Below are 19,713 nucleotides of genomic sequence, written 5' to 3'. Positions count from 1 at the left end.
TACATGTTGTCCTGCCCCCCAGCCCAGCGCTGTTGTGTTTGGGTTGGGGAGGCTGCCTGGGAATGCGCAGAACCAACCAAAAGCTGTTTTCTTGGAACGAATCGTGTTCCTGAGCCGTGGCTGGGCTGGGGAGAAGCGGAGGAAGCAGTGGCTCAGGGCCCCAGGCAGCTCACGGGGCCCGATTAGTGTGCCTGTACTCACTGAACAAGTGTGTGTTGGGTTGCTATTGGTTTGGTTTGTGGAGTAATGTAAGCAGTATTCTTCAGGGTGGTGAGGGGTAAGAGGGAGCCCCAAAATATCCTTGCTTAGGGTCCCATGGGCCAGCACCACCTGTGTTCATGAGACTGGTTCTTATTTTCCAAAACCGGAACGTGGGGCCTCAAATGCTGCTGTCCCGTTAAGTCCTCCCCTCTCGTGGCGCTCCCCGGGCTGTGCTGGACTGTCGGAAATGCCCGGCTGCTGGGCTCTGCTAACCATCTCTGCTTTCAAGTGCAGGTCACAGTGCTGCAAGGGGATGGCTTCCTTGCGACCCTCCTTTGTGTGCTGCTCTTCTTCCCTTGCCCTCTGGCAAGGATCGGTGCTGGCAGCTGCCATTGCCAACAGCCGACGGCCGAGGAGATCTGAGTTTGGACAGGGGGTGCCAGGGGGCAGGTGGAGTCGTCTTTTCTGTCCGTGTGCTGGTGGCCTGGGGCCTCTTGTGGTTTTGGGTGGCTTTCCTTTCTGCATCAGGTTCTTTTCCTGTGTGTCTGTGTCTCTCCCTCGGGCTGTTTTCTTGTCCCTAGCCAGACCCCAGAGGGCAGGTCCTCCAGGTTCACCATGTGATGATGTCACACAATGAATCTGTGCATCTCTGGCTCCTGGCGTTTGCCACTGAACCCTGCCCCATTGGGTCCCTCCCTCCCTCCCGTACCCCACTCCCCACGCACTGGGAATCGGGCTGCTGATGAACAGTGGGGAGGAGCTAGTGAGAAGCCTGGAGGAGGAAAGCCTTCCATTGAGTCACTGTCCCGCTCTCTCAGACCTGGGCAAGCAGGAGCACACCTGAGCCGGCCAGAATGCAGCCAGACCTCCGCTTTTTGCCTTTTGTTCGCAGGCAGAGGCCCCGTCGTCGGGCTAGGCACTGTGTGGACGTAGAGTGAGACAGTCCGTGCCCCAGGAGCTGATAGTCAGTGTAGGCGAGGGTGAGAGGGGAAAGACGTACAAGGAGGGGAACAGACTAACTTAGGGTCCCACAGCAGCTATGGGGCAGAGCTGCCAATATAAGCCAGGTTTCCTGCCTGCCAAGCTAGCGCCCTCGCGGCGAGACCAAACTGCCTGTCGGGGCTAGTCAAAGTCTGGAGGGTCCCCGGAAGGTCCTTTGGCCTCTCGCTCTGGCTGTGTCCCGGGGACGCCTACACCCAGAGGGGAGTGTGCAGGAAGCTGCACGGAGGGTGTCTGGACTGCAGGGCTAGTCCTAGATTCCCCAGGCCAGAAGGGACCACGGTGATCATCCTGTCACTCCAGTTTGAACTAAAGCAGATCTCTTAGAACCATCCAGTCTTGCTTTAACATTGCCAGGGCTGGAGAAGCCGCCACAACCTGGGTAAGTTGTTCCCCTCACTCTTAAACACTGGCACCTTCTTTCCAGCCTGAATGTGTCTAACTTCCACCTCCTCACCCTGCATCTTGTTAGGCAGGGCTCTGCTAGATTGAAGCGCTCGTAACGACACATTTGGTCCCCAAGCCCTTGCCCTTTCTCTGCGTCCCAATGGGATCTTTCCTTTTCTCTTGGTTGCCAGGAGAACCAAGACAAACACAATGTGATTAAACTAAAAACAAACCAGAGTAAATAAATCCAGGCTGCAGGGGACTTTGGCACAAGCCCAGGGCCTGCCTCTGTCCTGCATGGAGGAAGCAGCTGCATCTTTGCTGTCTAGGAGCAAAGACTGCTCGTCCCAGCATACACCGCTCTCTTCTGAGCCAACAGGCTTGGTCCCCTTTCGTGCTGGGATGGGAATTCATTCTTAAGGCTGTTTGGAGCACTGGATGCTGTGGCCTGTAGTCCATGGTCTGAGAGCTGGTGTGTAGTGAGCTGTGGATTTTCTTGGACTGCCCTTTGGTACCCCTGTGACCTACAGCATTCAGTTCTATCCCACGGCCTCTAAGGAAGACCGTAGGTAGTGGGTCCCCCCGGAGGGAAGGACCCTGCATGCGTCAGCTGGTTGTAATGTGGAGTGTCCACCTCTGTGTGTTCTTGGTCTCGGCCTCATCCTGTAGCTGCCAGTGCTAAGGGCCTGGCGCACTGCAAGGCAGGAGAGCCGCACAATAGTTGCGTAGATGGCGTATAACTGGGGTGAGCCACAGAACAAGGAGAAGGTCAGGAGGGACTGCAGAGAATTCTTCAGGAGAGCCAGGCCCCTGCCCTGAACAGACATACCCGGTGAATGCAAAGCAGCTTCTTGTCCGAGTTCTTTGCAAGATGGTTGTCAAGGCTGGTATGAGCTGGGGCAGGGGTGGCACAGTCTGAGCACTGCACAGCGTGGGGAGGCATCGGCAGGAAATGCTTCTGTGGCAGGGGTTCCAGGCACCTGTCTCCATACTGGGTTGGTGGGCACAGATGCCATGGAGACAGCACTCAGCCAAAGTGAGGGAGCCTGCCCAAAGCCCACCTCTGCCACGTCCTTGTCCCCTTTCCAGCTACGGTGAAGGAGTGACAAACCTCAGGGCCACAATCTGTGGGGTTACGGCTATTGGGCAAGCAGTGGAGAACAGCCTAGAAGCCAGGGAGTGAGGGACACCGGCTCCCCACAAAAAAAAAGTCGATAATTCCCCACCCCAAAATAACCCCCCTCCTCTTCCGTGTCTGCTCTGGTTCTGGTGGTGCAGCTTCCCTTGACTGATGGGCACAAGCGTCCATCATCTTCCGTCTCACTGAGCAGAGGGGAGCTTCAAGGTGCGGGGCCCTTTCCTGAGGCCTCAGTGTGTTGCAAAGGGGAAGGGGATTTCCCTGTGCTGTTGTCCCCCCTGCTGCTGCTGCAGCGTCTGCTTCCCACACGGGGCGGCTGGCAGCTTCTGATGTACTGAATGATGTGGTTGTGTTTGCTAACACCCTCCTCTCCTTTACCTTTCTCCCCACAGACTGATAATCCATCGGCATCCCAGCTTGACAAGGTTCGTGGCATGGGTGTAACTTCCTTCTGGGGGGCGGAGCGAGGGGCACGGACATGCTTTGCTTCTGGGCAGTGTTTACTGTGACATTGAAATGCTGTGTGGGAGGCGTGGAGCCCCTGGGCTTTGTGCTGCTGGACATGTTACAGGGTGTGCCCAGACCTCAGACTCCCAGTCACCTGTGTTCCCTCCCATGTTCACAGGCCTGCTCGTTCACACCCACGCTTCCATTCACCCCGTCTCACATCCACGCACTGGTGTACACACACTGGCATATAGACATGTACGCCTATGGATGCACACTTCAACACTTCTGTATGTGTACATGCACTAACAACCCCGCAGAGAGTCACACGGCTAAAGCACCATATCCACGCACCATCACATTCACTCAGACAGCCCACGCCCACATACAGTCTGTCCCTTTCCTTGCAGTGTTTGTCACGCAAATGACACCCGGACGAGCCTTATAGGGTTAATGAAATGCTAAGCCCTGGCTGAGAGAGCGAGGCGCTGAGAGATCGAATGCGTTGTGTAGGTGCTGTGGACATGGCAGTGCAGACAGCACAGAGGAAAGAGAGGAAGAGATGGTCTCAGAGGAGAGCTGAAAATAGACAGTCCATTAGACTCTGTCAGAGAGATGCAGAAATCTCCTCCCAGTGGCAGAAGCTGCAGAGGAGGAAGCCATTGCACCAGCACTGGGAGGGCGTGTTGAATAGGCGGAGGGCAGGCTGGTGCAGGATGGGTGGGGAGTAAGAGAGAGAGGTCTGTGAAACAGGCTGGGGAAAGCCCGTGGCGGGGCGTGCCTGGGCAGCCAGCTGAGGTGTCCGAGTTTGGGGGCATGTGTGTGTGGCCCGGGGAGAGCTAGGACTTACGAGCTGGCTCGTGCCCTGGGTGTGCATTGCACTTTGCAGGTAAAGGAAGTGACTCAGTTCCTGCCCTGAGGAGCTTACAGTGGAGATGAAATCCAAGTGATGGCAGTACCGCATGGTGGAAAGAGGCTAGCCCAGGGGGCTGCCGTAGGCCAGGGGAGAGGGAATGGAGATGACGGCACAGGAGGAGGTGAAGCCAGGGCTGATTCTGGCAGAGAACAGGAGGCGGCAATAGGCAGGTTTCCAGGCATAGGAAATGTGGGAGGAAAAAGAGGATTCGGGGGGGCAGAGGAGGGCCCCGATGTAAAGGCAAACAGAAGTTTGATAGGGGATCAGTCCCCGAGCAGTGTGTGTAGCCCGCTCCTGGCGGACTGTACCCTGCTGACAGACACAGATCAAATGTAGAGCCGGTTCCTGCCTCAAAGAGCTCGCAGGCCAAGGCCAGACAGGACGAGGACAAAGGATGCAGCACCATTTTAAAACCCTCTTTGCCTAGATGTATTCTCCTTCTTGGGAGCCGCAGGCTCTTACCCCGTGCCTGGTAGGGTTCGTTGGCTGTCGCATAGCAGTGACAGCTCTGCAATAACTACGGTCAAGACCAGCTTTCGTGTTTGAAATTCGACTGCGCTAGGTGCTCTAAAATCTACACGGCTACTCGGATTGCCTCGTTGTGTCTCCTTCAGTGCGGGGTTTGGTAAATGATCCAGATTTGGGGCCATTTGACCAATGATTCCCTTGATAGAACCCCTGGGGAAAAAACAGTTTGTCTTAAAGTTGACAGATTCTGGTGACCTATTTTTGCTCGCAGGTAGAACTCAGATCCTCACTCCAGCATGTCCAGCGCTCAAGGGTTACCCCAAGACAGGACTTGGCACACACCAGCCCTGGGGGGAATCAAATGAAAACATGATTTGAAAAAGCGTTGCTTCTCCGGTTAGACACGTCACAAGTATCATGTGCTTATCGACCCCTTTAATTAATTCCACTGCATATGTCCGGAGAGAGGCTAGCTATCTGGAAAAGTCACTGTGTGCCAAAGGGTCTGAGTGGTTCTGAGGACGTGTTCTGCTCAGGGACTCTGAGCACCAAGCCAGGTACTGTGAGTTCAGATCCAACCCGGGGTAGGAACAGGCAGTTAAAAAAGCAGGCATGTTGCTCCAGTCTGCTTCTGTCCCTGGCAGTCTTTAGATTGAGGAAACATAATCTGAGGACAACTGAGTATTCAGAAGGCACTGAAACTAGGAAGAAAGTAAACTACACACGCTGATGCTCCCTGGGAGGGGCGAGTTCTTAGGGGTGGAAGAATAGGTGGGAATAGGGGAGCAGGGTTGGAGGATCAGGGGATGGGGAGTGGGAGAGGAGAGGAGAGGAGAGGAGGAAGGGGTGGGACACTGGGAAGCAGGATATGCGGGGTGACTAATGGGGAGAGTAGGGACAGAGGCACCTGGCAGCCCCACATTCCTCTCCTATGTGTGCGCCACATGCCCCCCCATGTGAATTGGGATCTGAGGGTCCCTGCTTCCTCCAGTGGTGTCTGAGCTCCACTCCCTCCACCCCGTGTGTGTCAGGATCTTGGGAGGGTCTGCTCACCTATGTGGGTGTGACCCCCTATTTCCTTGCCCCCCTCATGTGACCCAGGTTTTGGAGGGATCTTGCCTTTCTGGGAGTGTCTGCACCCCCTTTCTAAATCCAATCATGTGATCTGGGGGTCACTACTCCTGTGTGGGTATCTGAACCCTGCTTCCGGCCCCCCTCATGTGAGCTAGGAGGATCTGGGGAAGCCCTGCCACTCTGGCATGGGGAGCTTGGAACAGGCATGAGGCTCAGAGCATGCACCAAGAAAGCACCCACTGACACACTGTTGAGGCTGGCTGGAGTGAGGAGCTGAGAACCGGTGTGCTAGGCTCTGCTCAAACTCTCTAGTACTAGGGGGCAGAGACGGGAGCACCCACTGCCAGGAATGGAGCAGTTCATGTGTCTCAGGGCTGCTCTTTCAGGTTGTATTCATCTCCATGGGGTGTTCCCTTTCATCTGAGAACATCACATTGAGATAAATGGGCCACTTACCACCGCTCTGAGCCTCTAATTGTGACGTCTGGAACCCACCCTGGGCAGAAACCTGAAAGAATCATAAACATTTGGGGGAAATCTGCCTATCACGGTGGTGGGGGTCTGGTCTGGGGTTTTTAATGAATGTAATCGGAGTACAGCAGAATACTCAGATGTGCTGAATGTATTTTTGAGAAGAAAATGAATTACACATGCGAATGCTCGCTAGGAGGGGGAACGGTGATTAGAGGTGCAAGAGTAGGCGGTAATACGGGTCTGCAGTGAGGGATGGGGGTGTTCTGGGGAGGGGGATAAATGGGAATGGGTGGTAGGGGAAGGAAGAAGAGTTGGAGGGCTCAGTTAAGGGAGAAGGAGTGGGAGGGGAGAAGGTGGGAGGGCTTGCAACTATTTCAAAGCACGACCGTTATCCTCTTTCTGCTATAACTCTATGTACAGGAGAGAGGAGAAGCCCTGAGGAGTCACAGAGAACCCTGTGTTCTAATAGGCAGATCACTGGACTAGAAATATTCCTAGCTCTGCCACTGGCCTGCTGGGTGACCTTGGACACATCACTTCACCGCTCAGTGCCTCAGTTTCCCATGTGTAAAATGAGCTCTTTGAGAGCTCACTGTATATAAAACCTAAATCTTTTGATTGTTACCTAGTCACAGTAGCATATCAGCTGCAAACCCAGGTGAGCACTACAGCTGTCCAAATGACCAATAACTCCTACCAACAAACATTTCTCTTCATGTTTAAAAAACTAGGAAGTTAAATGGCAAAAACTTAGTTAATGCAGAGTTCAGGTTGCCTGGTGCTGGATCACACCCTTCCAGAACGTTGAATTTGGCAAAACTCCACCTCTGAAACCCAGGAAATACTGAGTTAAGGTAAACGCCCATGCAGCCTTAACTGTGGTCTCTTTGAGCAATGCCCCGATACACCCATAACACACATTCCAACTCTTCCTTGTCCCTGTGATGGACAGGTGCTGTCTGCACGTGTCCTGTGCTCAAACGCTGAGCCTACTCCCCCTACAGAATACCACACCTGTAACATTTAACAACCACTTCATTGCCCATTTACAATTCCTTCCCACTTGCACCCAGGCTACCACCTAACCCTTTACTTTTCCCTACCCATCATTAAATCCACAGACACTCACGTCCCACCTGACTCCTGACAATGCCTATGGCAAGGAAACCCCAATGCCCCACTACTGCCAGCCTCCTTGATTCTGTGTGACAGCAGTGCAGATGGGACCCTCAAGGTACACATACACCTCTTGTCTTTGATAACAGGGCTCAGTCCCAGATCCTCCTGTCACAATCACAGCCCTGCCAAGCTGATCCACCGTATTCCTCCACCACTGCAGCGAACGAGGCTGCAGTGCATGCAGAGAATTGCCCAGGGTGACTACTGCCAGCTCCAGGGGGCAGAGTCAAGGTTGAGTGGCCATGCACCCCAAGACTATATTTCATGGTTTTCAGAAGTTTGAGTTTTGCTGAACCTTAACCCTGCGTTAACTAAGGTTTTTGCCATTTAATTTTGACTGAAAGCCTCACTGACTTTGTATTCTTAGACTGAACACTCTGTGGGCCAGGACCCGAGCCGCTCGCTGCACAGTGGAGACCTGATCCTGAGCAGGGATCCTGCAATATACACGGTGTGGTTTACTAGGGCTCTGTTGTCCCTTTACAGTTGTCCATTTTGAAATCTGTTTTGCTGGGCTTGAAGAAGCTCCCATGGCAAAGGGAAGCGCTTCTCTTTTGGCCTGAAGGAAGCAGAGCGGTTTATTTGATCAAGTCAGGCACGGAGGGTTCATTAAAGGTGTTAAAAGTTCTGTACAGTCATGTATCATTTGAACAAAAGTAGCAGCTAGTGATTAGAGGGAGAAGATGGTAAAGAGCCCAGGGCCAAGAATGGACTTCCTGGGGCAGAGCAGGAGCCCCCTCCAGGGATGGAGAACTAGCTGTTAGCTCAGGAGTAGACCCATTTCAGGAGGGGCACAGAGATGCCAGCATAGCTGTGAAGTGGACCAGAGAACAGTGGCTGCTCTGGGGTCAGCAAGAAGGAGCCTTTGTCAGCTCAGGAGAGGAGGCAGTTAACTCCATGGAGGAGAGAGATTCCATGCTGTGGGGGGGAAACCCTGGCTGACCTGGATCCAGGACACAGTGTGAGAGGGGCTGGGGAGATGAGAGGAAGTGACTCACTCAGGCACTTTGCTGAGACAGGGAAGGTCAGAGATGGGGGGAACTGAGAGAGGGCCCTGGGATGGAAAGTGGCAGGTAAAGAGATGGCGAAAGAACCAGAGGTCAGGTTGTCAGTGGTAGCACCATAGGGAGCCAGGTGGCCAATCAGAGATGTAGGGAGTGAAGGAAGGAAAGAGCTTTAAGAGCCTGTATGCCGTTAGAAAGACCCAGGAGGGACAGTGGAGGGGTGGGGGGACATAGAGTATGGTGGACAGGCAGGGCCATTTCATAGGCACTGTGATCCGAACCCAGGTGATGCCAAAGCCATGTCAGCCGGAGAGGGAAACGGCCACCAGGCTTTGGCCAGACTGGGGGAGATGCGGAGAGCCGATGGGGCAGAGAGATACAGGGAGATCAGGACCCGCAGGGAGAAGACCCTTGCCCAATGGTGAGGTGGGAATGGACAGAGGGGAGTGAGGGTGGAGGGGAGCAGACAGGTTTTGTGAGCGAGGAGTGTAATTTGGAAGTGGATGGGGAGCCATCGGAGGGGCTTTGAGATGCCGGGGCGGTGAGCTGCTTTGTGAGCGTGAAGAGGTGGGGAAGCAGCAAAGGCTCACTCTGAGCAGATGAGGATCATCATGCTTGGCTGGAAGGGGATGGGCTTGGGGCCTGGAGAAGAGGTGAATGATGCAGAGATGGAAATGAAGATGACAAGTGCTCAGGGGACTGAGGGAAGGGGAAATGAGACTGGTCCCGAGGGCAGCCCAGAGAGCGTTGGAGAGAGATCTCAGCTCCTGCTGGATGTCTGTGGCCCCCATTGTTTGCCTGAGGAGATGGGGGGGCACCTGGTTCCTGTCATGTTAGGAGATGGAGGGGCACCTGGGCCCCCGTCGCCTGCCTGAGGGGATGGGGGGGCACCTGGGCCCCCGTCGCCTGCCTGAGGGGATGGCAGGGCACCTGGGCTCCCGTCGCCTGCCTGAGGGGATGGCGGGGCACCTGGGCCCCCGTCGCCTGCCTGAGGGGATGGAGGGCACCTGGCCCCCGTCGCCTGCGTGAGGGGATGGGGGGGCACCTGGGTCCCCGATGCCTGTCTGAGGGGATGGGGGGGCACCTGGGCTCCCGTCGCCTGCCTGAGGGGATGGAGGGGGCACCTGGGTCCCCGTTGCCTGCCTGAGGGGATGGAGGGGGCACCTGGGTCCCCGTCGCCTGCCTGAGGGGATGGGGGGGCACCTGGGCCCCTGTCGCCTGCCTGAGGGGACGGGGGGCACCTGGGCCCCCGTTGCCTCTCTGAGGACATGGAGTACGTCTCAGCCATTGTAGTGTGTGTGTGAGCAGTCGGTGGGGAGAAGGGGGTGACTAGGCCTTGGAGCATGTGTGAGGAGATGGGAAGGCACCTGGCCTACTGTCGCCTATCTGAGGAGATGGGGGGGCATCTGTCGCCCCCTCCCACACCTGTTAGAGGAGGTGGGGGTGCAGCTCAGCCATTGGAGTGCATGTCTGAGGGGCAGGCGGGGAGCAGTGGGGGTCTGAAGGGTGAGCAGGGGGCATCTGAGGGGCGGGCGGGGAGCAGAGGGATCTGAGGGGTGAGCAGAGAGCAGTGGGTCTGAGGGGCGAGCAGGGGGCGTCTTAGGGGTGGGTGGGAAGCAGGGGTGTCTGAGGGTGAGCAGGGAGCAGTGGGTCTGAGGGGCGAGCGGGGGGCATCTGAGGGGCAAGCAGGGGGCGTCTTAGGGGTGGGTGGGAAGCAGTGGGTCTGAGGGGCGAGCGGGGGGCATCTGAGGCGCGAGCAGGGGGCGCCTTAGGGGTGGGTGGGAAGCAGGGCTGTCTGAGGGTGAGCAGGGAGCAGTGGGGGTCTGAGCGCGGGGAGGAGAAGGGGGTAGTTCTGGTTTGAGAGGTTGGGTCTCAGTCCTTGCTGCGTGTCTGGGAGAGGGCAGGGGGCGTGCTGGCCCCCACAACCTGGCAGAGATGGCGGAGGAAGGGGCCGTCTCTTCCCCATGACTTGTCTTTGGGAACGAGGCCTCAGGCTCCGTCGTGCGATTCAGGGTGTCTTGGCCTGTTCCACGTTTGGAGAATCCCCCACCTCCCTGCACAGCCGTGGAGCAGGCCCCCGACTCGGGCCCTTGGGGTGCCGACTCGTGCCTGGGCGAGTCCGTGGGCCCAGCCAGAGCTTGTGAAGGGTGGGAACGTGGCGGTGAAGGCTGAGGCAAGGGGTGCTGCAGGGGGCCAGACCAGGCCAGGCTGGAGGTTAGTCCGGAGGGAAGGAGGTGCCTGGTAGTGCCGAGGCAGGCCGAAGGGGCGTCATGCTGACCTAGGAGGATGGGGACAGGTGAGAGCAGGCTCAGAGCTCAGCGGGGGTTGTGTGTGTGGGGTGACAGGCCGGCGGGATCAGGCCGTAGTGGGATGTACACACCAACCAGAACTGACCCACCTGTTCTGTGATGCGTGCAGACCCTTCCCTGCCACCCCACCCAGCCTTCTCCTGCACTCAGCCAGCAGGCCTCTGCTCGGAAACCAGCTGTCCCCACCCTGCCCCTCCCCTGTATTTGGCCCAGATGCTGTGACCCCACCTCTCCACTGGCCTGTGGCAGGAGCTGCTGAGGGAAGGGGATGGGGTCTGTTTGCCCTTTAGAAGGGTTAGCCAGCTGTGCGCCGTAGCCAAATGCTGCTTCTGGGCTAGGGAAACAAGCCGCAGAGTGTATCCAGCCCACCCCAAACACCCTTCCTACCTCTGCCCATCTCTGCGCTGGGCTGATTGCAAGAGCTCTTCCTCTAGCACGCTCTTCCTGCCTCACTCGATAATCCCTTCCTTCTTCCGCTCGTCTCCCTCGTTCTGTCACTCCTGACTGTCAGCTGTGTCTCCCTAGCAACAGGTCCTCTCCCAGCTGCAGACTGCGTGGCTATTTATAGACCCTGGCCTGCCAAGCGGCTGCTTTGGGCAGTTGCTTTCGATCAGTATAGGGCTGGGGAATGGGGACTGGATTGCCAGGGTGGCTCTTCTCTCCCTCCTGCTGCTGACCCCTCAGAATGGTGCAGAGGAGGCCTGCAAGCCACAGCAGGGGGCTGAATGCAAGAGAAGGAACTGCATCGGGGTAGTGACAGGGGGGAAAGGTTAGGGGGGAAATTTGAGTGCAGCTACAGCCTAAGAGGGGAGGCCCTGAGTTTCAGACCCTCATTGCACCTGTCCTGTGCACCTCGCACGCAGGCGGGGTGCTGCGAGCTCTGGCAAAGGCTTTGAAGTCAGGCAGACTACCTACAGAGAGACACCTGGATTCTGCAGTTTGAAGCCTGCAGGACTTTTGCTTGGACATAGTTTGGTCCTTTCACTTGGTCATTGATCTGAGGTCTGACCCTGTGCAAAGCAGATGGATTAAAAGGACAAGTCTGACCAGGAATAGCCCTGCTGCCTGCAAGTTAGGCCTCTGACTCTTCCGTCCTGCCATTGCTCTTCCCTCCCACTGGGACCTGGGTTAGCCAACTTCCTGCGCTCTCAGAGAGCTCAGCCCTGTGCCTGGAGCAAGCCTGCCAGAGACCGGTGGAGCTGCAAGAGCCCATGGGGACAGGGAGCCCCTGGCGACAAAGGCTCTGATTGATGTCACCTGTTCTGTCTGTGTCCGTGTGATTTCCTGAGCTGGATCTCTCCCAGATCCATGCCCCTTACCCATGGCACATGTTGGTGTTCTGCCATCCAGGCCAGACAGAGAGAGGCACACACATGAGAAGCGACAGAGGAAGGGCTACTAGATAGATGAGGAGAAAGGGCGCCAAATTCAGCCCTAGGAGTAGGGGCAGCTCCCACTGTGTCCACTTACACCAGTGGGGAATGAGTCCATCAGGGTAGATGGAGCACTAGTGAGAAAGAGATGAAGAAACGCCACGTGGGGGGAGACGGGAAAAGACTGAGGATGAGAGCTGTGGCCTTCACCTCAGGTCACAGGTTCCAGTGCAGCTCCAGTGGGAATCATTCCCACCTGCGGGCGTTCAGTGGGGCTGGAGTGTAGCGAGCTGGGAGACTCAGGGCAGTTCTGTGTGGACAAGTATCCACATCACAAAGCCACCAGCGCAGTTTCCTGCATTGTTGGCAGCAAGGTCCTGGAGACTGATCTGCCGCCTCACCTCAGAGGGGCTCACACTAGTTCAGGCTCAGGTATGCTGCTTTGGTATTGTATGGGGGGCGCTTGCCTTCCCGTTGCCCAGGCTGTGTCTTTCCTGTGGATGCACAGAGGCTTCAGTCTCCAGGGCTGTCAGGCTGGTGCCTGCTGATTTAGAGCCATGTGCAGCCCTGGCACCACTTCCACAAAGCCCAGTGGGTGCGGTGTGCAGGCGGGAGTTGCCTTCTGTAGAAGATTCTGGCAGAACAGGGATTTAGAAGGGGCTGTAGCTTTCTTGCAGATTGGAAGCTGCAGCAGATGGATCTTGGGTTTGATGGTAAGGATTGTGCCCGAGTCTCCTACATTAGTAAGAGGGGAAATGGCCCCAAGCCAAAACTCCAGCTTGGGAATCAGATCCAAGCTCTCAGCTGAAACCTCTCTCTGGAATGGGCCGAACTTTGGGAAAGTCTGGATCCCAACCTGGGCTTTGGGTTGGTCCCATTGTAGAAAGATGAGGTTTGCATCTGCAGAGTGACTCCAGGATTTTGTTCTGGGATAAGTCTTGCTTAGGACAAGGTTCATTGGGTTCTGCCCTGCAGCCCGTGGCACCTGGGGCTCAGCCAGGTTGAAACCTGGCCTGGCCTTGAATACCCTTGAAAGAGTGGAGCAGGCTACACCGGGAAACCCATGCTGAAGGGACCTTCCTGTGTCACAACAAAGTGTCCCTACATTTACCAGCAGCTCAGGGAATAATGAAAATGAGAGGCAAAGTGTTATTGTGCAGCTGCCCCTTTAAAATAATAACAAAATGCCAGATGCTGCCTGGATTCTGACTCCACAGAGCCCCTCGTGACAATCGTGGTCAAAGTGATACTCAAAGGCCAAGCGTTGGGGACAGTGAGGCCACACAGGTGTGACCCATGGCAACTAGCGATCTCCTCTCTTAGCGACGTGCTTATGTTGCCCCATCACTTTAGCAGCTGCACACCTCTCTTGGAGGATGTGTCTATGGATCCACACATGCCTCAGACACACAACTTTGGAGTCTTTGTGTCAGTGTCCCTCGGGCTGCGCATGCACTCCGTGCCTCCTCGTGCTCGCATATGAGGGCATAAAAGGTGGAACGGTCACAGCCCTCCCTCAGTTCCCATGTGCCCTTGTGGCTGCAGGACAGAACCTGGGCAGTGTCCAATCTATTTCTGTGGTTTCGAACTCATGAAGAAATCTCTCTGCACCTTTTTCCCTGTTTTCTATTAAGAACTTTTTAGTTGTATGTTCAAAAAGAAGGAAAAGGACAGGCAGCAAACCTCCCAGCCCCTACCATAGTACAGCAGGGTGAAAGCACTTCACGCTAGCCGTTAGCAGTGGCAGATGCTAAACCCAGAGGGTTTAAACCCTGTCTTTCCTGCCGTGGTCTGATGCCCTTAGTCAATAGACACAGCAGATGCCTCAGGGTAGAACACATCCTTGACAAATCATAGAATATCGGGGTTGGAAGGGACCTCAGGAGGTCATCTAGTCCAACCCCCCTGCTCAAAGCAGGACCGATCCCCAGCTAAATCATCCCAGCCAGGGCTTCGTCAGGCCTGACCTTAAAAATTTCTAAGGAAGGAGATTCCACCACCTCCCTAGGTAACCCACTCCAGTGCTTCACCACCCTCCTACTGAAAAAGTTTTTCCTAATATCCAACCTAAACCTCCCCCATGTTCCATCTGCCACTCCTTCTCATCCTGCATCCAAAAATCTTGAGATGGGAGACTCAAACTACACTTCTTGGAGTAAACGTGATCCAAGATGGATCTGAGGAGACCCTGGCTTCCGGGCACCACACCTCTGGCTCCGGCAGGGAGAAAAAACCTGAAAGTGCACCGAGATTATCAGCGTCAGCACCAGCTGCATCAGCCCCAGCCCCTGGGGAGAGAGACCCTGTCTGTCCAGCCTGGATACTGAGTGACATACCCACACTGAGCACAAACACTGCTCGGAACGATCAACACAACCATCCCACAAGGGGAACTCAAGGTCCAGAGATAAGTCCTCAAAACCCTCTATGATGCCAAAGGATGGGAGCAAGGCACCTTCAGAGAAGAAGGCTTGAGAGACTGTCACGCCAGTTCCCGTTGACACCAAGATCCACACCGGTACCAGCTCTGACCAGTAGCCCTTCTGAGGAGCAACCTTCACCCCTCCTCTCAACACTGGAGCTGGCACTGACTGTGACACTGGCACCTTCAGCATCAGCACCAGAACTGCATCCAACGGCACTACTGATCTCTGAGATGTGCTTCTCCTTGCGGTGCCCAGGCCACTCCCCCTCTCCCCTTTGAGCCGGGAGCACTCTCCTGAGAGACCGGAACAGTACCCAAAAGGGTATTCCAGAAGAGCCCTGTTCTGGGCTCTGACACATGACTGGCAGTTGATGGCCAGTACCAGTATAATGTGCTATCATGGGCATACTAGCTTTTTTGGGGCTCTCCTTGCCACAGGCCCCAAAGTAAAGCCCCATCACAAGGTAGCTTGGGAGACACTCCAACTGTCCTCCTTGCCTGAGGAATGAATCCTTGTCATCCCCCAACAAGGTTGTCACCTCGTCCCTGACACCAGCTGTTGATTTTCAGACCTTCCAAAATTGGCTCTCAAGGAGAGCTGAAACTTTATACATTGAGACAATGGTGATCCAAGACAATACACATAAGCTGTTCAACACATTCAGCTCCTCAGTCCCACAAGACTTGCCCTTCCAATTAATGAGGACATATTGGACCCAGCGAGGGGTCTGCAGCACACCCCAGCCTCACTGCCTTGACTTCAAAGCAAGCAGAAAAGTCTTACCTAGTCCTTCCTAAGGGCCTTGAACATTTCTACATGTATCTGACACCACAGTCCAAAAAAAGAGCAGATCCACAGAGGAGACTCCAAAAGATAAAGACCACGAGAAACTGAGCCACTGACCAAAAAGCTTATTTGTCCGCCTGACTCCAGTTCTGCATTGTCAACTGCCAGGCCTTGTTAATGGGAAAGGGTCAACCCGCCCCCCTTCCTTTCCAGGTTCCTGCAGGAGAAATCTTCAGTGAGCTTAAACACAAAAAGGAAGCTAACAAGAAGTGGAAACTTGGACAGATGACTAGGGAGGAGTATAAAAATATTGCTCGAGCATGCCGGGGTGTAATCAGGAAGGCCAAGGCACAATTGGACTTGCAGCTAGCAAGGGATGTGAAGTGTAACAAGAAGGGTTTCTACAGGTATGTTAGCAACGAAAAGAAGGTCAAGGGAAGTGTGGGGGGCCTTACTGAATGGGGGAGGCAACCTAGTGACAGATGATGTGGAAAAAGCTGAAGTACTCAATGCTTTCTTTGCCTCTGTCTTCACAGACAAGGGCAGCTCCCAGACTGCTGCACTGGGCAGCACAGTACGGGGAGGCGGTGAGCAGCCCTCAGTGGTGAAAGAACAGGTTCAGAACTATTGAGAAAAGCTGGACATGCACAAGTCCATGGGCCCAGATCTAATGCATCCAAGGGTGCTGAGGGAGTTGGCTGATGTGATTGCAGAGCCATTGGCCATTATCTTTGAAAACTCGTGGCGATCAGGGGAGGTCCCGGACGATTGGAAAAAGGCAAATATAGTGCCCAGCTTTAAAAAAGGGACAAGGGAGAATACGGGGAACTACAGACTGGTCATCCTCACCTCAGTCCCTGGAAAAATCATGGAGCATGTCCTCAAGGAATCCATTTTGAAGCACTTGGAGGAGAGGAAGGTGATCAGGAACAGACAACATGGATTTACCAAGGGCAAGTCATGCCTGACCAACCTAATTGCCTTCTATGATGAGATAACTGGCTCTGTGGATATGAGGAAAGCGGTGGACATGATATATCTTGACTTTCTCTAAGCTTTTGATACAGTATCCCACAGTATTCTTGCCAGCAAGTTAAAGCAGTATGGATTGAATGAATGGACTATAAGATGAATAGAAAGCTGGCTAGATCGTCAGTCTCAACAGGTAGTGATCAATGGCTCGATGTCTAGTTGGCAGCTGGTATCAAGCGGAGTGCCCCAGGGGTCAGTCCTGGGGCCGGTTTTGTTCAACATCTTCATTAATGATCTGGATGATGGGATGGATTGCACCCTCAGCAAGTTGGCAAATGACAGTAAGCTGGGGGGAGAGGTAGATACGCTGGAGGGTAGGGATAGGGTCCAGAGTGACCTAGACCAATTGGAGGACTGGGCCAAAAGAAATCTGATGAGTTGAACAAGGACAAGTGCAGAGTCCTGCACTTAGGATGGAAGAATCCCAGGCACTGCTACAGGCTGGGGACCAACTGGCTAAGCGGCAGTTCTGCAGAAAAGAACCTGGGGATTGCAGTGGGCCAGAAGCTGGATATGAGTCAACAGTGTGCCCTTGTTGCCAAGAAGCCCAATGGCATATTGGGCTGTATTAGTAGGAGCACTGCTAGAAGATGGAGGGAAGTGATTATTCTCTCTATTCTGCACTGGTGAGACCACACCTGGAGTATTGCGTCCAGTTTTGGGCCCCCCCAATAAAGAAAGGATGTGGACAAATTGGAGAGAGTCCAGCGGAGGGCAATAAAAATTATTAGGGGGCTGGAGCACATGACTTATGAGGAGAGGCTGAGGAAACTGGAGTTATTTCATCTGCAGAAAAGAAGAGTGAGGGGGGATTTGATAGCAGCCTTCAACTACCAGAAGGGGGGTTCCAAAGAGGATGGAGCTCGGCTGTTCTCAGTGGTAGCAGATGACACAACAAGGAGTAATGGTCTCAAGTTGCAGTGGGGGAGGTTTAGGTTGGATATTAGGAAAAACTTTTTCACTAGGAGGGTAGTGAAGCACTGGAATGGGTTACCTAGGGAGGTGGTGGAATTTCCTTCCTTAGAGGTTTTTAAGGTCAGGCTTGACAAAGCCCTGGCTGGGATGATTTAGTTGGGGTTGGTCCTGCTTTGAGCAGGGGATTGGACTAGATGACCTTCTCAGGTCTCTTCCAACCCTAATCTTCTATGATTCTTTGATTCTATGAGTGTAGAGATCCCATCAAGGAAGGGCAGTTGGTAGCCAGAACAGTGCTACAAGTGGCAATGGACAGATTCAATGTGGCCACGTAATCCATGGCCACAGCAGTGACAATGTGCCAGGCCTTGTGGTTACAGGTGTCTGGGATTCTGAAAGCAGTCCAGGTGACAATAGAAGATCTACCCTTTAAGGGCATGGGTATATTCAACACTCAGATGGGCAACACACTCTGTTCCCCCAGGGATTTGAGGGTGATACTGAGATCTTTGGGCATTTTACAACCCAGTGCCATACCTGCAAGCCCTTCCTGCACCAGCCTCCTCCTGATCTCATGGTCATCAACTGGAATACCCTCCCAGGAGGTGCCTGTCTTCCCCCTTCATCACACTCCAGGGTCCCTCCCAGAGGCAGCAGATTTGATGAGACAGGCAAGAGTCCCACTAAAACCATCACAGAGATGGTCTTCAGAAACCACCTCAACTGCTTCCATCAGAGGTGGCTGGAAATTAATAGATGCTGGATATCATCGCCCATGGTGTGTGGCTCTTCGCTCAAAGAATGTGTAATTCCACTTAAGTTCCTCTTGGGGTGCCCCATTTACCATCCTACACTTAAGATGGACTTTCTGGTAGCCATCACTTGGCCAGGAGAGTGAGTCAGTTTCAGGCATTCATGGCAGAACCCCCATGCACCTTGCTTCATACAAACAGTGGTACTGAAAGCTCATGCAGAATTTATCCCCGAGGTGGTATCTGAGTTCCACTTCAATCAATCAATCAACATACCTGGGTTTGTCCTGAAGCCATGTTCCACACACAGAGAAGAAGCGCCACACCTGGACATATCCAGAGCCCTTTGATGCTACATTGTACAAATATTTCAGACTCTCTCCATGTCTGTTTGTGGCTATTGCTGGCTGTGCCAAGGGTTAGGCCATTTTATCACAAAAACTATGAAAATGGATAATGTATTTCACTGTGCTACCAACCAGCCTGGGTACTTCTCCCAACGACTCTCTCCCAGAGCTCAAGCCACATCCTTGGCCTGTTCCAAAACATACTGATATCAGAATTCTGCAAGGCTGCTACATGGATCGATCCACTCATGTACATCAAGAATCAGGCACTGGATGTAGCTGCTAGGTCAGATGCCATTTTTGGGAGAGCAGGACTCCAGTTTCTGTTAGCTGCACTGATACTCCTCATTCCCACCAACCTGAAGGAGATTATTTCTTGCCAGTCACTTACAGTGGGATCTAGGCTGACACATACTTGAAGGAGAGAGAAGAGTTACTTGCCCTACAGTGAGTGTGATACTTCGAGATGTTTCAGTCAATGTGGATCCCATGTGCCACCCTCCATGCCCACTTTTGGAGTTCTCAGCAGACACAGGCTTCAGATTGCACAAGAACTGAGGAAGGGTTGCAGCTGATCTGCCCTTCATGCCCTTGCATGGGAGCACGAGGAGGCACAGGAGGGGTGCAAAGCCCCAGCAGACACAGCTGTTCAGAAGATTCTGTCTCACATGTTTCAAATAAATTGGTTAGTCTCTAAGGTGCCACAAGTCCTCCTCTTCTTTTTGTCTCACATGTGTGAGGCTCATGCATGCCTACAGTGGGATCCGCATAGACCACAACATCTCGACACACCACAGTTACTGTAGAGAAGGTAACCGTTCTTCCGTAATCCGGATAGCTCAGTTGAGTCCCCTCATAACTCTTCTCCTTCCAAAGCTGAATAATCCGATAATGGAATCCTTGCAAAGGTCCATATTTTCTTCAGGAGCTGTGCAAGTTCACTAATGATGTTAGCTTTTGTCATTTAAACATATTTCTCTGTCAGTGAAGCTTATCCCACTTCTCCCCGACATTGTCCAGGAGCCACGGCAATCTGTAGAGGCACTGGGTGGGAGAGGGGACCATTTGAGAAGTAGGCAGGGAGTGTTTGAGATGTCTCATAATCCTTGCTGGGGAAGAGTTTTCTATGAATGCATGTTTGGAATGGGCCAGGATCCAAGAGCTTTAGGGAGTAGGCCAGGCTGGTGGTTTCTTCTTCCCTGACAATGGGAAATGTTTATTATTTTGGCCAGGAGGAGGAAGTGGTCTGATGAGGAGAGGGGTGGTTGCGTGTTTCTTATGGTGACACCCAGCCCTAGGGTCCAATGGCTAGCTGTGTGTATGTGTCCAGAGAGTATCTGTGAGAACTCTAAGATAGAGGTTTGGGGCTGCTCTACCAGAGGCATTATCCGTGTGGATGTTGAACTTCATCACCATGTCCAAAAGCATCTCTGTCAGCTCCACTGGGAAACCATACGTGTCTGGGGACTGGAGGGTTATCGGTTAG

The 19,713-nt window shown here is 53.9% G+C and overlaps 1 protein-coding gene and 1 long non-coding RNA gene across 6 annotated transcripts in view; one reads left to right on the top strand and one right to left on the bottom strand.

Annotated features, from left to right (window-relative positions):
* DNMT3A (DNA methyltransferase 3 alpha) overlaps positions 1-19,713 on the top strand; it is a 231,598-nt gene that overhangs the window by 114,402 nt on the left and 97,483 nt on the right. For 2 of the 5 annotated variants that reach the window (XM_074947293.1, XM_074947292.1), the window contains exon 6: positions 3,118-3,150. The exons of the other annotated variants lie outside the window; for them this stretch is intronic. In XM_074947293.1, the coding sequence (XP_074803394.1) occupies positions 3,118-3,150 (33 nt within the window). The remainder of the gene's footprint in view (positions 1-3,117; positions 3,151-19,713) is intronic. 5 annotated transcript variants of the gene reach the window in all.
* LOC141984332 (uncharacterized) overlaps positions 1-19,713 on the bottom strand; it is a 43,082-nt gene that overhangs the window by 3,276 nt on the left and 20,093 nt on the right. The gene's annotated exons all lie outside the window — the stretch shown is intronic.

This window comes from Natator depressus, chromosome 3, assembly GCF_965152275.1.
Source record: "Natator depressus isolate rNatDep1 chromosome 3, rNatDep2.hap1, whole genome shotgun sequence".
In the NCBI taxonomy this organism is placed as follows: domain Eukaryota; kingdom Metazoa; phylum Chordata; order Testudines; family Cheloniidae; genus Natator; species Natator depressus.
The sequence above is the reverse complement of the archived record's forward strand: the minus strand, read 5'-3'. Positions and strand labels throughout refer to the sequence as shown.